This window comes from Temnothorax nylanderi, unplaced genomic scaffold (genome assembly GCF_030848795.1).
Source record: "Temnothorax nylanderi isolate EJ_2023f unplaced genomic scaffold, tnyl_v1.0 TNYL_tig0329_pilon, whole genome shotgun sequence".
NCBI classification, from domain to species: domain Eukaryota; kingdom Metazoa; phylum Arthropoda; class Insecta; order Hymenoptera; family Formicidae; genus Temnothorax; species Temnothorax nylanderi.
The window spans coordinates 179,463-201,422 of NW_027249391.1; the positions used below are offsets into that span (position 1 = coordinate 179,463).

At 34.3% G+C, this 21,960-nt stretch overlaps 2 protein-coding genes across 4 annotated transcripts; both read left to right on the forward strand.

Annotated features, from left to right (window-relative positions):
• The first annotated feature begins 8,681 nt into the window (after positions 1–8,681).
• LOC139781306 (probable cytochrome P450 6a14) lies at positions 8,682–17,576 on the forward strand. Of its 3 annotated transcripts, none has more exons than XM_071720156.1 (7): positions 8,682–8,851; positions 9,627–9,802; positions 12,976–13,345; positions 14,597–14,940; positions 15,110–15,340; positions 16,481–16,732; positions 17,207–17,576. In XM_071720156.1, the coding sequence occupies exons 2-7, from the start codon at positions 9,634–9,636 to the stop codon at positions 17,368–17,370; spliced, it is 1,530 nt and encodes a 509-aa protein (XP_071576257.1). In that variant the 5' UTR covers positions 8,682–8,851; positions 9,627–9,633; the 3' UTR covers positions 17,371–17,576. The 3 variants fall into 3 exon arrangements, with proteins under 3 accessions (XP_071576257.1, XP_071576258.1, XP_071576259.1); XM_071720157.1 differs by lacking the exon at positions 8,682–8,851 and adding an exon at positions 9,387–9,480; XM_071720158.1 differs by lacking the exon at positions 8,682–8,851 and adding an exon at positions 9,403–9,484.
• Positions 17,577–18,684: 1,108 nt separating this feature from the next.
• Positions 18,685–21,765, forward strand: LOC139781308 (hepatocyte nuclear factor 4-alpha-like). The gene is made up of 2 exons (XM_071720161.1): positions 18,685–19,210; positions 19,710–21,765. Exons 1-2 carry the CDS (start codon positions 19,123–19,125, stop codon positions 20,180–20,182), a joined length of 561 nt encoding a protein of 186 aa, XP_071576262.1. The 5' UTR covers positions 18,685–19,122; the 3' UTR covers positions 20,183–21,765.
• The last annotated feature ends 195 nt before the right edge of the window (positions 21,766–21,960 follow it).

Here is a 21,960-nt window from a genome sequence, read left to right on the forward strand (position 1 = left end):
CACCGACCAGATGCACAATGGGCGGAGTTATTCAGCTATGTAACCGCGATGATTCTGTAACACAAAAACGAAAGATTCAAATTAAAGAACGCTCAAAATAACCAACGTTTCAAAAAATAATTTTTACACGCGTCTAATTCGTCTTTCAATTAGCTTTACTAATATAATTTTTCGGGAAAAATCTTCACGAGAATAAACTTTTATAAAATTTTAAATGGTACTTCTTTCTCTAATTATTTCTAACTTATCTGAGATAAATCGACCCGAATAAATGGGAAAGAATACTATTAATTTTTAGATGAGAATAAATAATACTCACCCCAAGGTTGCTCCGCCGGGGCCCGATGCCTCTGCCAAGCCTCCTCCTCTCAGAACGTCTGGGTTGTCAGGCCTCCTCCTTCTCCTCCTTCCGTTGCACAGGACACTCATGGAGCCGCTGTCCAATATTTGGCGATCGAGTACGAAGTAACTGTAATAATACGATCGCGACACTTTATTATAGACACTCCCGAGGTGAAACGATCGGCGTACTACGGCGCACTTCCACACCGAGTTGACCGAGCTGCGCTTTCTCCGTTGAACGCAACTTCATATACCGACGCGACGACGCGACGACGCCGCGACGCCGCGCTGCGTCGCGCGGATACAACGCAAGTCGAGTCAACAGCCAAAAGAGAGAAAGACACGCTTGCGATAAAGTTCGAGCACGTAAAATTTCGCGAGATGCGAATGCAATTAAACGGATCGACACGTCACACATCACCGCGCCTCGTTCACGCGATTCGCGTACTCTACTTACTCACAATAAATCCCACGATATATCCGACGATTCTCGACCAAACGTTAGTCCAGCACTCCGATCGTCTTCTCACTCCTATGTGCGATAACAGTCCATTCATTGAAACACCAGAAACTTATTATATTCGGCGTATATCAATTCTGTATTCACCTTACTCCGATTCCCGTAGCCGCGCGAGGCGCGAGGTAGGTCAGGTATGTGCCGCGCAACGGCCATCAGCTGTGAGCCGGGCCAGCGTGCTTCGGCGTGCTTCGGCCATGTTCGTGAGCAGTCGGCGCGCGACGCGCGACGCGAACGGCGAGAACCAGCGTCGGTAACGTCGGTTGTGTAAACCGAGGATAATCCGACGGTTAGTAGAGAATGCATCTTTCTCATACATGCGATATCTTCGTAATATTTATCGCGGTACATCTCGCGATATAATAGCGCTACGCACGGGCTGCGAGCTCGGCTACCTGTCGGTCGGTTCGAATGTCGAAAGGGTCGGAGCGTGAATGATAACGCGATCGTCGCGGTGCGGCGGCGCCGGGCCGGCCGGGCGGCGCCGACTGCTCACGAACATGGCCGAAGCGCTGGTCGTTGCGCGGCACTCGCGGCATCGGGCACACGTCTCGCGCGGTCGCACGGTTTACAGGAATCGAGTGTCGAGTGAGGTGAATAAGTATTAATATACGTTGAATATTCCGTTTCTTGTGATTCGGTGAATGGACTATTATCGCACGTAGGAGTGAGAAGACGATCGCAGTGCTAGACTAACGTTTCGTCGCGATTTATTTGAACGGGGGACGATTGCCTCTCGAAGGATTCTTGAAAGGGTTTCAGAATATAATCTGGCCACCGTTTTCGCGTTTTGAAAACGCGATGTAATATGCGAATCGTCGGATCATCGTGTGATTTAATGTGACGGAGTACGCGAATCGTGTGATTTAAAATAACGAGGCGCGGGGTGATGTGTGATGTGTCGACCCGTTTAATTGCATCTCGCGAAATTTTACGTGCTCGAACTGTATCGCAAGCGTCTCTTTCTCTCTCTCTCTCTCTCTTTGGCTGTTGACTCGACTTGCGTTGTATCCGCGAGGCGCGGCGTCGCGGTCGGTATGAAGTTGGCTGCGTGTGATTTAGCGGAAAACGCAGCTCGGTGCAGCTTGTCGGATTTAGTTAATGGCCTAGTTTACATCGATCACTTGATACGCGTATTAAATAGTAAATAACTAGTAAATTAGTTTGATTATTGGCTGATCAGTTCAAATATACTATTTGATACGCGTATCAAGAGATCGGTGTAAACTAGGCCAATAATGAAAGTGCGCCGTACGTCGGTAGTACGCCGATCGTTTCGTTCCGGGGAGTGTTTAATAAAGTATCGCGATCGTATTATGACAGTTACTTCGCTCTCGATCGCGGAATATTGGACAGTGATTTTGTGAGTGTCCTGTGCAACGGAAGGAGGAGGAGGAGGAGGAGAAGGAGGAGGCCTGACAACGCAGACATTCTGAGAGGAGAAGGCTTGGCAGAGGCATCGGGCCCCGGCGGAGCAACCTTGGGGTGAGTATTATTTATTCTCGTCTAAAAATGAATAGTATTCTTTCCCATTTATTCGGTCGTTTTATCTCAGATAAGTTGGAAATAATTAGAGAAAGAAAAACCATTTAAAATTTTATAAAAGTTTATTCTCGTAAAGATTTTTCCCGAAAAAATAGATAATTATAATAGATAATTAGTAAATCTAATTGAAAGACGAATTAGACGCGTGTATAAATTATTTTTTGAAACGTTGATTATTTTGAGCGTCTCTTTAATTTGAATCTTACCTTTTTGCGTTACAGAATCATCGCAGCTACGTGGCTGTATAACTCCGCCCGTTGCGCATCTGTTCGGTAAGTAATGTATTTTTTAAATGGAGTAACGAATCTGTGAATATTAAATTGTATATTTATGTATTATTCCCATCTAATAAAATGCAGATAAATGCGACTTGTCACAGATCCGTTGCTCTAAAATGGATAGACTAAATCAGACTAGGCTAAATATATAATTAATCCTGGAACTCTTTATCGATTTATTGTGCTTACGGGAGAATGCTCTCGCGTTAGCTCGCATCGTTCACAATAGAGCTCGTTATATCGACGCATAATTTATTTGATGCGTCTAATATTTATTGTATAGAATAGAACACTAAAGAACCGCGAAGAATACACAGTCGCCTGATAGGCGAGTTATTGGAATTTTTCAAATATATATTTTATTATCAAGTGCCTATATTAGTTATAATCACACATTCTTAATATTAATATTAGTTAACTAAATTTATTAAATTAATTACATTTTTAAAGTTTTTAAAATAATTTTTGAAAAATAAACATAAAGAGACAGAGAATTAAAAGAAAATTTTACAAGAAATAGAATGACATTTTTTGGATATAAGTTGTTTCATCACTTTTTTCTTGACGTTTATTTTTCGAACAATAAAGTTTTAAAAATATTTCTAGATATTTTGTTAGATATACAATAATAATAGAAAAAAATAATTTTCTACAGATAGACAATATATAGAGATAGTTTGCTTGTAATTAAAGAAATAAAAAATAAAAAGAGAAAATATCTGTAGATAAGAAATAGATAGGTCCAATATGAAATAAATCAAACTATTATATTATAAGAAGAAGCTTGTTACGACAATTTGTATTTTTTTACAAAAGTATTTTTTTATTTTCCTTTCCTCCAGGATTAAATATTACGTAAATTGGTGCAAGAAAGCAAAATGTATAGACAAATTTAACATGCATATATCGCGGATGAGTGAAAAAGACCAAAAGATATTTTGGTTCATGTTGCACATATTCTTCGTGAATCGTATTATATATAAATCATATTAATGATTGCTAATTGCATATTTATTTTTATTATATGTACAAATATAAAACACGCCAGTTTTATCCTAATCTTTTATAGTCTATCCATCTAGTAGCTTGACTTTGTATCAATAAATGAAATAAAATGACGTGAGATCCAGTGAATATTTTGTCACGGGACAGAATAATTTTTTTTATATAGAAATGTCTCAAAACTGATCGTTTTTATATCAATTATATAAAAACGCATAATATAATTTGAGATGATACATATTGCATATGTTACATTAAACATAATTTTAACATTTTGCGATAAAATAACGCGATGTTTATATAAATATATGTATATAATATACATATGTGAAAATTTATGAAGACAAATGTCACATAAGAACATGATAAATTTATTATATTGATTACGATACTTATTTTGTAAATATATTGCTTGAGAAATTATCGTCTCTTTTGGATCTCACGTCATTCATTCTGTATATCTCACTTGATATTTGAGATACTTGAGATCAAATGTTCGAGATATATTTCACGGTTTGATTCGCGGTTCGGTTCGCGACGCGGATTGTACTAAAAATTGTTTGCATATTCATTGATTTATTGATCAATTCATCACCTGATTTTTAAATTTCGGTTGTTTCGTGTTTTTATATTATACTATTCAAATTCAAATATTCGCGATCGAGATATAATCGCGATTTTGATTAGAACGCGGTTAACATAAAATTCTTTACCTTCTTTGATGATATAATACTTTCTCGCTTTCTATATATTTTCTCGCTTCAATATATTTCTTGGTCGAAAAAGTTAATTACGCGTATTGCTGAGAAATTAAATGCAAAATTAAATTAAATTTAAATGTAATTAATATTTTATTAACAACGTGATTATTTATCTTCTTTTGATATAATTAATAACACGCTTTTGTTAACGATCGTAACGATTCGTAATCAACTATAACTTTATAATTTGCTGGCTCTGATAATCAGCCAGTATCGAAGAAGTTTGTTTTTCTTCTCATTCTCTGGCTAGTATACGGCCAGAATGGATTTGGCTAGGAGAATTACGATTCATATATATAAGGTAAGGTTTATATTGACCAAAATGTAAGTATAAAGTATGTAAGATAGGTGCATACTTGTGAGAAATAGTATGCAATTATGTGATATACGATTGAAAGCTAATTAACTTGCTCGCATTAAATTGCGAGCGCCCGTATCTTCAAAATATTGTCCATATTTTGTATAATCGCGGTTAGGTAATCCCACTGGATTCTTGATTTAACCAATATACAATTATTGGGACATGATTAGGTATACATCATATTCGCGGTTTTACTTCACATTTGTGCAGTAAGAATACGGGTAGGTAGGAATTTACGATTTGGTAGGCACAAATAAATAAAAATACGGGTTAGCAGAAAAATATACGAATAGAAATACAGATTGGTAGGAACTAAACATAATTTATAACTTAATATTTTTAAAATTAAAATCCTGCAAATTAAATGACATATATACTAAAAAATAAAATTTCCGCGATCGCGAAGTTAAACTTTATTTTTTAAAATTAGATATAAACTACCTAATAAATTAAACTACTAATTAAACTACTTAATAAATTACACAATATGTAATTCACTAAGAATACATGAACATCACACACACTCACACACACAAATCCATATTTTATACTGACTGAAAAGGGGGGCTAAAAGTTGGATAAAATTTAAAATTAATTTTAAAAATAATTCCGCGAAAAGGCTAAAAATTTAAGATTAATTTTAAATTTCGTTAATTTTAAATTTTTAACCTCCACATAATTTCTTTCTTTTTTGTAAAGTTGTATACAGTTATAAGCTATTTAGGGTCAGTTTCACCAACGTCGCGATGTGGGTATCCCCGTATTGATGCGGATGTCGAATTATCGTAACGGTTCTGCAGGTACCCGTGGAACCGTTGCAGATCCGTATACAACAGGTACCCGCGGGCGAGCGGGCGAGTACCCGGTTACCTGATTATATATCCGAAACTTCTTTTTTCGAAAATTTTACCAAAAATGTGTACATTTTACGAAGCACATTGTAAAAATTTTTGCCTTAGAACACTTTACAATTTGCGGTAAAATATAACGAAAAATTATCTCCGCGTTCAAGAAACTATTTTTAGATACTGGACATCCCGGGCCATTCTATGATATTATAATTAGTAGTAACAATTTATATTCTTCTATAGTAAAATACATACACATACAATGCGATCGTATTTAACAAATTTTGATTTTTATTAACTTAAAGTTTCCGCATAAGAACTTCCGTACCGTCCGGAAACGTAAACTGCTTCAGTCAACGCACAAAGAAATCTATATCCGTGAGATTGCTTCAGATCAATTACAGATCAATCATTACAGTACGGAAGTTCTTATGCGGAAACTTTTAGATATTTTTACGAAAAAGATTTGTACTCTTTTGTTTTAAGAAAAAAATCTTTTAAGGTAGTTAGTCCGCGACAATACACAATCCAAAATTTTATACTCTAAATCGACGTGAAAACATTCGACTATTAAGTATTTACGGTTACAGGCTGAAAAATTTTTGGATAGTTCTATCCCTTACACACAGAACAAAAGGTTATTCTTTTATTTTTCTCCTCTAGTCGCTTCTTTACGTCAAATAATCGCAAAAATTGAGATCTATTTGTTATTGTACCGGTTGTTGCACCGACATACAGGTCAGCATGACAGGTTGCCCATTCGTGCAGGCGCGCATGATCGTTCACAGCTGCATAGGCTTTGGCATATTATAATCACTCACATATGATGCGCCAAAGCCTACGCAGCTGTGAAATACAATGCGCGCCTGCACGAATGGGTAACCCGTCATGCTCACCTGTATGTCGTTGCAACACCCTGTATTTCTAAATCTAAACGGTCAATAATTTCGGTTTTTTTTACTAGTATTACTAAAGTGTCCTTCTACTATATATTCGTTTTTCATTACTTTCTTAAGATTCGTTCTAATTATTAAAATTCAAAATACGAGATTTTCGTGTGCATGCAATACATGGAAAAAATACAATTTTTGATAGCGATTATCTCGCGTTTGGAACGGTCAATTATTTTTAATTTGTACAGACGTGTAGATACCACATTTATTAACATACAGTAAAATTTTCAAATTTTTATTAGGAATTGCGATTCACGGATTAACTACCTTAAGAATTGGGTATATATCTTTCTAAGGTACGGTTCTATCGCGCTGAAAATCATCTCAACGTAACCCTACTGAAAAACATTTATCGATTTTTTTGTCTAACTTTGATTGTTTCCGAGATATCGGCGTAGACAGATTAAATCGAGCACCCTGTATATTATACATAGGTATATACATACATACACCGACAATAAAGGTCCTTCAGAGTGGGGTTGAGATGATTTTCAGCGTGATGAAACCTTACCTTTCCGTATTAGATTTTGAGGGGAAAAAGAGAAGTTGAAATTTTCAAATAAAGCTCCCTTACAAGAATAACATCAATCGATAGGGTTCGAAAAGACGAATCCAATAATCTATATTTTTATATGTTTATCTTGAAAATTACGTTCACAGTGAATTTTTGAAAATAGCCTATCGATCAATCTGTTCGATCAATCTGTTCACGCAGATATCGATAAAAGGTATGGACTAAATGAAAATCAAAAAAGGTCTTTTGATGAAGTTATGTTGAAATAATTTTTATCGCGATGGACCTGACCGAATATCGAACAGATTGATCGATACTCTTCGTAATGCAGACCTTTCATTTCTTTCATTTTCATTTTATTTCCTTCTTTAACAATAACCTTTACCATGTAGTATATTGTAAAACCGACTAATTTTCACGTGGAAGATTAATTAATGTGAAAGTCACGTGAAATTCATGTGACTTTTCATTTTTGTGGAAATTTTTACTTTTTTACGAGTTCACACTAAACAAGTGCCCTCTGGTGTCAATATTCCCCCGTCCTCCCCTATATAAATATGTGTGTGTGTATATGTTTTGTGTAGTATGACAAATCAATCAAATACTCTCGGTATGTACTGGTAAAACTTATTTATTATTTTAACATTTCTCTCTGGAAATAAAAATAAAATAAGAAATAAAATAAAATAAAAATATATATACGTTCCATTAGAAATAACCAATCAGCTTCCGTCTCTTCTTTGTTACATTAGAACTAACCAATTAGATGCTTTTCAGATCTCGCACGAAGGGTAGAGTGGGGCTGTAGAGCACTAACTCGCAGAAAAGATTCAGGTCAGGTTCTCGACCTCGACTAGCATCGGCTAACAGGGGGGGGGGTCTTCTCCCTCTACTCTATATTAATACCGTAACACCGTAGCACATATAACACCGATCGCGATTTTGTTACATCCATATCCTTGCCGTGAACATTCAGAACTGTGTGTTGCTCCTAAAAGCTTCAGGTAAATCAGGTAAAAAATTGTTCTACTTACATAATGAAATGAGTATAAAAACCTAGCAACGTTTACTTCCCAAGCAATCTTGCACTTATTGAAGTGTTGAAGAAAAAAGGTTATATTTACCGCATTTTAACGACATATATTTCGGATTTTAGCCTATACTTGCATGCATGCTTTTATGTTGTTATATAGACACGTGGTGAGGCATTGGGAGAAGCGCTCTGTAAATAAACAACGGCTATACATGAGCGACGTTCGTGTAACAGCTGGCGCTAGACTATGCGCGATTCGTGATTCGCGGTACACTATTCGTATCGCGCGTCTGTGATGTCTAGTATTTTAAAAAATTCGTACGCTTAACTGAAACTATACTCTATTCTACGAGAGAACATTAGTCGGATCGGACGAAAACTCGTCCGGTCCGCGCCAGGTCACGTCCAGAAAGTCTCCTTTCCACACCGCTGTATGTCATATTACGTATACGGGACTGAGAAGCGCGCCATGCTCTCCCCACTTTGTCGCTCTTCCCATGCACATATAACACCGATATATCGCCATTTAGTTACATCCATATCCTTGCCGTGAACATTCAGAACTGTGCGCGAAGAACTAATGTTCTCTCGCGGAGAACAGAGTATACATTCGTATAGTTTAAAATAACACCAAAATTTCAAACATCTCGTTCTGATGGAGCACGAGCGCCTGCGCACCCACGATTTTTTTGCGGAGGTACATGCGGCACTATACGCTAAAGACGCAAATATTAATATTTTTTAATGGTTTTTTAAACAATATGTTCAATATATTTTGAATATACTTTAAATATCAATATTGAATATTAATATACTTTGAAGAAATAAAAAACCAATTTCATTAAATTTATTATTTCTCGCGAAAAATAAATCATGAAAATTTTTCCGGCCGTCACAGTGGTTTCCCCTCTTAATGTTACTATTAATTGATATTTATCAACCAATATAACCTACTTTTTTTCTTATACTATATTAATCTTTATTATACTAATCTCATTTTCACTATCTCTTATATTTCCCGTCACAACATGTACAACTCAATTCACGAATTTCAAAACACGAAAGATAATCGTTTACATTTACAAGATTTAACTTGTATAATGTATTAGTGTTGTTTTTGCATAAGCCATTATAATTAATTATGTTGCAATAAAATTGTTATATAATTCTTATATAATTATCAATGTCCTTCAGAACTATAGAGATATGATATATAAGCGGATACATACGCATTCATAATTAGTTTTTACAGTAGCGTGCTTCGATCAAGACGTGTAAATAAGAAATAGCTTCGAGACAGTCGAACAAAAAATAATTTTTGAGACAGTCGGTACTTTCGCAAATAAAAATATCTAAGAACTTTATACGAATAGTGAATTGTGAAGAAGAAATTTAATTTAACTTATTATTCTCACCAAATTTTGCTTTAACGTTAAAGTTGTACAAGAGAATTGTTTATTGTTATGTTTCAGATTAGCAATGGTACTTGCAGAATTAATCGGGGCTGCCATCGCTGCCCTGAGCATTCTATACATTTATTATAAACTTGTGATATTTGATTTCTGGCGCAAGAGGGGAGTTTTCTACATCAAACCTGTTGTATTAACTGGAAATATAACAGCCCTCTTAACTGGAAAAAAGCAAATAGGTGAGTGTCTTTCTGTAATATCAGTGTGCACAGTATGAATACATGTTTACTTCCTTGTGTACATTGTTCTATATCTTTTATTAATTTAAACATTTAATTATAATTGGAAATACGAAATTGATATTTGAAAAGAACAAAGAAATATAACAAGCATAACATTTAATAGCCACATAGTAAATTAAAAATATATATACATGGAATTCCCGCTAAATATACTTTTATATTTTACCAAACTGTAATTGCTGTACAATTACTATATTTTATTTATTATTTATTCAAAGACCCGGACTGAAGGGATATTTCAATTTGGTTCCGGTTATGGTTTAATAAAACATCAAATAACTGTTCCGGTTTCAGTTTCGGTTTCTTGACCAGTAAAGAAAATTGAAACCGTGGTGGTTTATTTCGGTTACAATTACGCGCGCGGAGGGGGAATTTATCAAATTTCTCTTTTTCTTCAATGGTTCTACAGCTCAAGATTGAGCCATGGCTTTTTGAAGTTCGGCCTTCATCAAATCCGAGGCCTCCCTTTTGGTTTCGTAACAATAATTTTGCCCTAGTGCCCCAACCTAAAGGATATTACACTCTCGGTGGGTTGCCATTATCCTTCCGAGAGGTGGCGGTCAAATAAAACCGACGATTTTTGGTCGGATTTGAACTCGGATCTTCGGCTGATTAGAGCAGTGCACATCTTTCTGCCATGATCGCCACCGACTAATATATCTTATTGACTATATATTGATTGCGCAATAATTACCGCGCGGGGCTCCGATTGCCTCTCTCACTATTCCCTATTTGATTTATTCAGGAGAGCCTATACTTAGTTTATTAATAATAATGAATCTTACCAAAATATGTCTGATACACAACTGACATAAATATCAAAGCTGATTATATTAATATATTGACTTATATTATTCTATTGACATTCTTAATGTGCATAACTTTTGAAATGACCCTTGTATACTTAAATTAGATAAGATGATAAAGAGAGAAAGTATTCGAATAATATAAATTCCTTCATGTATGTGTATACGTGTGTGCACGGACTAAAATCGCAATTGCGACAATGATGTGCGTAGTAGCAATATATGTAGTGTAACGCAGCCTAAGAATTATTGCTTATAACGTTTCTATTATTAATCCTGAATAATCCTTATTACGTAAACGTGTTTCCGTATACTTTGTGTCGTTAAGGCTCCTGGGTACTCGCCAAGGCCAATGCATGCTAAATCTTGACGTCAAAGACAAGAAATGACACGCTGAGAATTTTTGCACGCTATTTACAAATAAAAAGATATTTGCATAAAATAAGATCACTTCGGATCATTTCCGCACACTTCAAAAATACTCCGTCTATCTCTTTCCCTTGACAGTTGATAAACAGCCGTAAAATAAATGTAACACGAAGCCTAGTCGTGTGCATAATCCTAAATGACTAGACTTCGCATTACATTCATTTTGAGAGCAAGAACTCTCAGCGTGTTAATTGTCGCCTCTGACGTCACGATCTTACATGACCGCGGCGAGAGCCTAGGAGCCTTAAGAATCATTATAAATATCATAGAAATGTATAAAAAAACACAGGGGAAAGAATGTAAAATATTAAAAATAATAAAATTAATGAATTATATACAGGGTGTTCGATATGTCATAAAAGAAATCTTATATTCTTCATAAAAAGGCTCATAATCAGTCGAAAAGTTTTTTACAGTTTTTGGATATTTTTAATATTGAACGAGATATTGCGTGTTAAAGTTTGAATAATTTCTCAAATAAAGCATCCATAAATGAGGTGCATGTCTGCATATTCCACAAATGAGAAAGACAATGCATCGAAATCGCAAAACTGGCTTTGAAGCAAAAAAGAACACTGCTAAAATGTGTTAATAAACTCTGATATAGAGAATAAATTTTGTTATGTTTACATTATTTTGCTTATTGAAGCAAATTTTACATAAATATGCCTTTACGCAGGCATGAAACAAGTAGGGGAATCCTGGCCTTGATCGAACTTCTGAACGCCGGCGCGTAAACCAAAACGTTTGATTTGAGAAATTATTCCAACTTGAACTTACTATATCTCGCTAAATATTACAGATATCCAAAAACTGTAAAGAACTTTTCAACTGAGTTTTTTTTGTGGAATATGCGATTATTTTTTAACATACATCAATCAAACACCCTGTACATTAAGGAGGGAAACCACTGTGACGGTTTCAAAAAATTATTTTTTTTTGCATTTTCTTAATGTTTAAGGTTTTGAAAATATGTATCTTTAACGTTATATTGAAATTTGCTATATTAACGGAGTTACAGCAGTTTTCTTGGAGTAGCGCGAGGTCGCTGGGTGCCAGCTGTGTACGCTATCTGAAAATATTTCTCGAAACTACATCTTCGTAGCTGGGCGCTCGCGTATCTCGGCCAATTTTTATCTGAATGACTTGAAATTTGGACAGAATGTTTATAACGAAATTGTCTTTAGTTAAGCGTACGATTTTTTTAATTGAATAATTAGTTTTTGAAAAAATGTTAAAAAGTGACAAAATTTTGTGCTAAATTTCGAACTTTTTTTTTTAGAACTGCGCCATTTTGTTAAAGATTAATCCACTTTTAAAAAATCCGTATGCTTAACTGCAACTACATTCGTATAGTTTAAAATAACGCCAAATTTTTTTATTTCAAACATCCCGTTCTAACGGAGCACGAGCGCCCGCGTACCTACAATTTTTTTGTAGAGGTATATTACCCGACACCACACGCTGAAGGTGCAAATATTAATATTTTTTAATGGCTTTTTTTACAATATATGTATTTGAAAAAATAAAAAACCAATTTCATTAAATTTATTATTTCTCGCAAAAAAATTCACGAAATCAGCATTTTTTCCGGCTGTCACAGTGGTTTTCCCCCTTAAGAACCGGAAAGAGAATCGAAAAAGACCGTAACCTGAAAATAATTTATTGGTTCGGTTATAATTTCGGTGTTATAAATTTTATAGAATTTGGTACTACATTTACAGTTTTACTTCAACTAAATAAAGAAAGGGTTATGGAAGTTTTATTATTACAAAGCCATTACTATTTTTATAAAATAAATGATTTGCACTGTTGTTTATTGTATTTCTACTTGAAAAAAAGTCGCAGAATTAATTAACAAAAATTTGTCAACAGGCGTATTCTTCCATGATGTCTACATGAAATATAAGGATCATCGCGCTATTGGAATGTATTCACTTCATAAACCAAACTTGGTAGTCGCCGAACTCGATCTAATTAAAACGGTGTTAACAAAGGACTTCGCAAGTTTTCATGATCGTGGAACGTTCTGCAATGAAAAAATTGATCCATTGTCCGGTCATTTGTTTTCAATGCCTGGAAAGAGATGGCGAAATCTGCGTACCAAGATGACACCAACTTTCACTTTGGGAAAAATAAAGCAAATGTTCCCGATCGTGAAAGAATGTGGCGATGAACTCGCAAAGTATCTGGACAGCAAAGTACAAATGAGAGAGTCCATCGAGATAAAAGATATATTTTCAAGGTAATTTTTTTAAAGGAACTGTTATATAAACAATGTTGTTTGAATGACTGGAAATAGAAAATGTTTAATTTTAATTTAAAAATAAAAATAATTAGTAAAGTATTGGAGATAGGAAAAGGATAAACAGTTTGTCTTAGAACAGATAATTTTTCTATAATAAAATGTTCTAATTGATTTGACATTTATTATTGCATGATTAACAAAGTGTAAAAAAAAATTATTAGTCAAAATGTTAATTCACAAAATAGAATATTCTCTACGGATGAATGAAAGTAATAGCGTTTTTCACTGGCAGAGCTGGTGCGCACTCAGTGCACATTAAAGCCGTTGTACACTGATTTAATCTCTAATATTTAAAGTAAAATGCAAATATTTCGACTGATAAAATACCCAGTACATATATTTTACTAAATAGTGTAATAAAGAATATTGAGGATTTCATGATTTAATCCGTTTATATTAAACATATACTTTACGTTGGTTTGTGTACGACGGCTTTAATGTGCACTGAGTGCGCACCAGCTCTGCCAGTGAAAAACGCTATAAGTTTTACATACAGCACTTTTGAAACTTACGGCATGCCCCTAAGAAACACTTTCTAATATCTATTTCTAAATACATTAATGTAATACAAGAATATACAGAAGACAACATGCTTTAATATAGTCATCGTCTGTAGTGTAATCATAATGTGCATAATTGCACCTGAGATATTATTAATAAAATTCGTCCGATTTCGATTAATAATGATGATTACGTTGCAACATTCAAATATAAGAAACGTTTAAAACTAGCAACATTGTTAGAAGTTAACACTCTTATTTGAATATCATATATTTTTCTCATATTGAAATATATATTTCAATAATATATATTCAAATTATAAGTACCAAAGCGCACAACATATTGATTTACGTCATTTGTAAATATAATTGTACGTATAATTTATAATTTATAATTAAAATCATTAAAAATTTTTCAAAAATAATTTTGAAAGTTTTTCTTTAAAATGATATTATAGAAAGATGACGTATATGACACACGGAGGTTCTTTTTAAGTATTAAAATGCCATTTGGACATTCTTTTATGTATACATATATCTACATTTTCGATATCGTTTATCCGAATTCGCTCAATTTATCAACCTTATTTGTATGAATTTATTCTTACGTTTTTAACATCTTCAATGTTTCCAAATTTGATAGAATTTGCTAAAATTTATTAAAAATTCTTGTCAATTTTACCAATAGATATACAACGGACGTCATCATGTCAACGGCATTTGGTATCAAATCTAATTGTATTGAGGATCCGAATAACGAATATCGTAAACAAGAAAAGAAAATTTTTGAGATGAATACGATTTGGATCGCCCTATTTTGGTTCGCGCCGAAAATTATGGAATTGTTTTCCATCCCTATCACACCCCAATCCGTCACCAGCTTTTTCATGAATTTGTTTCGAGAAAATGTGGAATACAGGCAAGCTCATAACATCATCAGACACGATTTTATGGATCTGCTCATTCAACTCATAGAGAAAGGCTATGTTGATCCTGAAAACAGCATGAATACCACTACCACCGAGACGACATGTAAATATATATTTATATCTACATATTATACGTGTATATTATCTTCCCTATATATCTTGAAAATTTACATATATTGTCTTGAAATGCAATTTTGTCTCAAATGCAAATTAAAATCAAATATTTAAGATTTCTTGTTAAAAACAAATTATTTTACTTTACTTATCCGCAGCCTCTATAAATAAACTTACTATGGAGGAAGCTACGGCCCAGAGTTATATTTTCTTCATAGCTGGCTACGAAACCTCCTCGACGACAGGAACATTTGCTTTATACGAATTAGCTCAACATCATGATATGCAAGAAAAAGTTTGCAAGGAAATCGACGAGATGTTGGAAAAACATGGTGGTCTCACCCACGACGCTTTGAACGAAATGACATATCTTCACAAAGTAGTAAATGGCAAGTATATTATAAATTGTCGCATTGTGTTTTTACTTATTCGGATTTGGAGATGCATTTTTCGACAAAGAAGGATTATATTACACGAAAATATCTTATTATTCATATGTACATTTAAATAAATAGTAGAGGAAAAGTCCCCTATTATGAGATACCACATCTATTTTGTGTGATTATCGGAAGTCTATGGGCAGAATTGAAAAATGTAGTCGGTCATTTTGAAGGGAATTTAATAAGCTTTAAGATGCTGAAATGTAAAATCTAATTTAAATATTGATTTTTCTGAAAATTAAAAAAATGTAAAAAATGAGCTTCATGCAAAATCGAAAAAGTGTGCTCCTAATATGAAATATCCCCAGAAATCGCTAATAAAGTGCAAAATACATCGGTATTGCAATTAGAAAACTTCATTTAATGTTTCTGAAATACAAATGTAATGTAGAAGCTTATTTGCAATAGTCGCAAACCGACTTATACTCAATATTTCCAGCGCAGCCAGTGTGCGCCCAGCATGAGCATGCGATCACCATCAGCACACTTTTATAAGTTTGTATGAACCTTTCCTTAACTTTAACATAGTATTTTCCCTCTTTTTATTACTGTACAATAACCTTCATATATACTCTAGCAACGATCGTCATCCTGAATATCTCGACATATTACGGGCCCCACGGCGTGGGGCCTTGCGGTTTCGCGATTACCAAATCTATTCTCTACAATTAAGCAACTCAACATATTCTGTATTTTCCTATTAATACGACCTTACTCTATCACTGTATACAGAACTCATTGTCAAATATTTATTTATTATATAACAAACAAGGTTCAAAGTCTCACCTTCATGGAACTTGACAACATCCAAATTCACAATTTCGATATTCGTAACAAGTGCATGCACGATCAAATAATGAATTTTCTACTAAATAGGTTTTACCCCAAGGGCAATAAGTTTATGATAGAACCAACAGATAGAACCTATTAGTTTAGCAGAAACCCCGCTATCGCATATTAGGAGCTTATCTCATAATAGGGGACTTTCTCTACATATTTAAAAATAAATATGTATAATACATTCAAATAAATAGTTTGCATTTTAGAAGAGATATACATATATTCATACTTTTCTTTGACATATTCCAGAGACTCTGAGGAAATATCCACCTCTTCCAATGTTAAATCGTACCTGTACCGAAGATATAGACTTACCGACAATGAACATTCATGTGCCAAAGGGGACTTTAATCACTATACCAGTGCTCGGGCTACATCGAGATCCGTTGATATATCCAGACCCAGATAAATTTGATCCGGAACGATTTAACGCGGACGTGGCAGCAGAAAGGCATCCTTATGCTTTTTTACCATTCGGTAAAGGTCCCCGAGTCTGCATCGGTAAGAATACGAATTAATCTATTAATATATATTTAATTTATACATTAATCCATTGCTTATGAATTATTTTTGTTTATAAACTAGTTTATGTACCATTTGCAAGCTTATTTTTTATAAAAATAATTACACTTAAATTGACAATTGACAACAACATGTGTTTCAATATTTGCATTTTAAAATATCTTCTTTAATTATATTTAAAAAATATATTCTGCTTATATTAAATATATATTTCTCTCTTTCTTTCTTGCGAAAATATTTATTTATAAAAATATTTAATTAACAAGTTATTAATTTTTTTGTCTTGATGATTTTTGTATTGTTTTAAATTCCTCTATAAAAAAAATTATTTTTTAAATATTTTTACAATTATACTTAAATAAAACTTTTTAAAGCTTAGATTAAGCTATTACGAAAATGTCTGGCATGTATCATGGCATTGATGACAAAAATATTGATATCATTACTTTTCAGGTGCACAATTTGGCTATGTGCAGACGAAAGTCGGACTCGTGAGTCTTCTGTCGAAATATAAATTCAATCTTCATCCCCAGACTTCAGTCCCGCCTATTTTTGACGAACGTAATCTTATTCTTTTGGCAAAAGGTGGCATACGCTTGATTATTGAGCCACGATAAAATAATTGCGCTCTTAAGTGAACTAGAAATATTTGTACTCCTGGCTTATTTCAAATATATATAGATATTAGTACAATTTAATAGATAAGATAAGATTATCATATATTAGATGTCACACATACAATAATGAAGAACATTATAAATTATTATTATGTTTAAATGATTATTATTTTGTTATTTAATAAACAATAATATATATCTATTGACATATATTGTATTTTTTATTGCTATATAATTGTTCTCTTATATTTATCAAGCGATAGGGCATTATCGTGATGCTAAGTACATAAAGACTCTCCATGTGAATATATCACCGCATAAACATCGAAGCGCTACCTTTCCAGATTTCTTACGTCAAACGAGCTTTCGAAAATAATGTCTCAGAAACAGAACCAAGTTTAAAAAATTAAGGTAAATGTACCAATGCCTGGACACGTACTACTACTATATTGCAATTGTAATTTTGATAGAAAGTAGATAGAAAGATCTTTGCCGAAAATCTTTCTTTCTACACTCTTTTTAATCGATATTTCATTCTAGAGTAATTGCTTTACCTACTAATACTATTTTATGAGAGTATAGATATATAAAAGTTGTCAATGGTGCCTTTTTACGTACAAACCGAGTACACTATATTTGAGAAAAACTGATCATTGTTCCGTTATTTTTTAAGATATTACGTTTTACGGTGATTATTGATTGTGATGATCTCTAAATATCTTTAGATTTTATGGCACTTTTAATGAAGGGAGATGTGTTGGAATTTATATGTAAATAAAACTGGAAATTCTTACAAGCATATTCTCTTAAAAGTTTCTTTCAAAATCAGAAAATGCTTGACCAAGTTTTAAATTTCATGCTTCTACAAATTTTCAATATGCATTGTATTTATTTTTATTAAAGCAATCTCTTTATCCATGTAATAAGTATGTAACAAATCACGTGTAATTTCAATAAATTTCGGCGAATTGCATTTTGCAGTTAGTTCTCTACTCAATTTTTTTGTAATTCGGATCCGAATTTATGAATTTGTGAATTCGACTAATCGAGTATTAAAATGTGAATTATTTGGATAATTCAAATATATGAATTTGAGTTATGATAAATTCAAATATATAATTGGTTAATAATTATTTTGGATGATTCGAATATTTTTTTATCGGAACAAATATAATTTCCCTGGCTATATTTGTAATATTGATTTGTGCCAGGGAAATTTGTGCTTGCTTTATAATATAATAACGAATTGTAACGCGCTGGCAATCTACTATTTTATTAACTGAACGTTTTGTCTGTTGTTGCACGATTACGGGGTTTAGGTGGTTGACTGAGTCCGGAATTCGTGTGTTGTGTGTCACTTTAAAATGCATGTTAATGCATGAACACTGATGTTTGGTTTGGCGATACCTATTAAGTTGATGCAGACTAGTCCATATATTTATCAAATAAAATTGAAGACGAATATTCAGCGAATCTCTCCTTTAGTTTGATAAAATTTGTCATCCCTTTCTTAAGTAATTTTGTGATTTTCTGTCTTTATTTGGTACAAAGTTTGACGGAAAAACAACTTTCGCACCGGCTTAGTAATACCTGCGAGGTATACTGTTTTTTCTTTTCTTTTACCACCAGACTCAGTTTCTGTGAGACGAACGAAGGAACAACGGTGTATCGCGTCTATCAGTAATATCATTGCAATTTGTAGAGGGGAGCAATCAGCAGGACCTGGACATCAGCAAGGTGGGCGTCAGGGTGATGGACGAGCTGGTGAAACCGTTTCAGAAGATCAAGATCGACGACACGGAGTTCGCTTTTCTCAAAGCCATCGTGTTCTTTGACCCGAGTAAGTGCTCCATTCGAAGGATCGTCGTGCGACAATCCGAGATTCGCAATGGATTATTCATGTGGAATCGAGCGGAATAAAGAAACATTGCCGCGTGTAATAGACAATAAATGCGTGCCGTTAATATATAGATCGAATAGGTACAATTCGCTCGCAATAATCTCTACGCTCTTGCGATCAATTCGGTCTCGTTGAGGCAATCACGCTTTGCAATTTCGCCAGGCTTTCATAAACAACGCAAATCATCGCTTATTTATAGATATCAGCGAGTCAGAGTGAAAAAAATTGCGCATTCCAACGGATACGTCAAGATTTAATAAGCTGATTAATTTAATATTTCATCGTCGTATTTTCATTCGTCGTTTAATTTATAATTAACGTGATTCAGAATCGAGAGTGAATTGTCGCGATCGAACGACCTCCGAGTAACTGAAACTGTCCACTCCCTGCGATCGGGGACAATTATGCTTCTTTTCTATATGTTCGTCATTTGTTGCAGACGCGAAAGGATTGAGCGATCAGAAGACGGTCCGGGAGCTGCGCCACAACATCCAAGTAAAGTTCGAGAATCATATCAGCGATCACCGTTGCGATCTGCCAGGGCACTTCGGTGATATCCTGCTAATGTTACCCGCTCTGCAGTCGATCTCATGGCAGATGGTCGAGCAGATCCAGTTCGTCCGCCTATTCGGGGTGGCACATATTGACAATCTGCTTCAGGAGATATTCCTGGGCGGCACCATGTCGGAGATGAACGGCACCGCTACCCCCTTACAGATCTCGAACACCGCGCCAGGCAGTTATATGAGCAGCAACGAGAGCCCCAGCAGCCCCCTGACGCCGGCGAATACTGGCAATCTGAGCCCGCAAACCGATCAAATGCCCGTCATGATCCTGAGGGATCTCACGCCGAACCAGGACTTTAGATACTTCAAGCAGGAGCCCAGTCTCGAGCCCGAGACCAGCTTCTGACTAGTTTCGGGAACTGAGCTCACCGCTGAATAGCCAACGACGCTATTTTGCTAAAAAATTGTTGCTCAATTAATAAAACTGCGCGTATTATGTTAATCAAATAAAATGTGATCGTTGACGTTGGTCCGCAAGATAAGGCGGGAGATGTGAGAAAGAGCTGAAAGATCGACACGTGTTGCAAATGGTGCAACATGTGAGAGGAGTTAACGCGAAAGTATCCAGATTTACATGATTGTAAATTTTACGGCGCGGCATGCTGTGGTCACATTTCCTGCGGCTCACGATTATATATATATAGCCAAGGCCCGCACCTGTACAGATACCGATTGATCGCCGACCAAGATGAATGTGATAAGCGATAAGATCGTGTCTTGCCATTATTATTGCTACTGTTACTGTTGCGACAGTATTCGGGCCGTTTCCGAAGTCCAGGCTAGGACTAGAGGATAATGCGTTTAATACAATCGTGCAATTGACAATAATAATCATTAGCAATAATCATTAGCAACTAATTTGGAACAGGGACTGAAACCGAGGCAATCTATACGATGGGTTTTCGTTTGTATAAAAAAAAACTCTTAGCCTTGTCATTGATTGCAGCACTTTCATTGCGTCTGACTAATAAGATTCAATTTGGTGTATCTTACGACATCGAAATTCGAATTCATCAAAATAATATCGGTTTCGAACCTTGACTTAGAGAATAGAATGTAAGTCCATATTCGACTATTATTGTTGTACATACAGAGGTATGTTTGCAAGTCGAGTTAAGTAATCAGAAACAATAAGAAACATCAGCGTTGATGTAACGAGAAATATATATATATTTTTTTTTACTATTCTGCTCAGTCCGAATTGGGTGAATAGCGTTCGCTGTATAGTTCGTGATATAGTGTAAATAGCATGATGCAGCAATGAATAACAATATGTATAACATTCCAATTATAATGTAATATAAACACATATATCGGTCATGCATTGATCGCTCGGGGATTTGAGCTATAATTATACGCGAGAACAATTGTGAACCATGAGAATAATTTCGTGCAAATATGACTCGAGACGGACTAGCAAATCGCTTTCATCTCGAAAATATCCGGCACGCCTGATAAGAGCGGGCTTTGATCTAAAAGATTTACGCAATGCATGTGCGTTAAGTAATCGAAATCTGCAAATAATTTTATTTGCAAACTGTACGAGCATTGTTATCTCTTCTTTTTGTCTGAATTCGACTATAATTTGACTTTCTCTTATTGCAATAATTTTATGAATATACCATATTTGCATTAGGTACTATATTTTGTATGGTTTCTCATGACATGTATCCAGTGTCACACGCACATATATATATATATATATATAAACAATGTTTCACAACACATAGTACTATATAAAAAAAAGACATGTTTTAATATAAGTCGTAGATACAGCAAATTAGACCGGCAAATATATATTTTATATTTTTGTACGAAGAGTTTAATAAACATTAACGTCTAATGTAAGGTATAACGTAGTGCAAGAGAAAAGAAATACGCGTGATTATCATTGTTAATAATAAAACGATATTCCACTGAAAAGTGTAATATATTAGTGTTTTATTGCATATATCTACTAACAATAAGATATTTTAACAATTTTTAGTCATGGGTTGTGAAATAGATATTATCACTTTTTGTTGTATGATCCTTTCTATAGTATATATTGTTTAACAGTTCGAATGTGACTGATTCCATACAAAATACGTATGTATATATATACATATATATAAAGTTTTTATT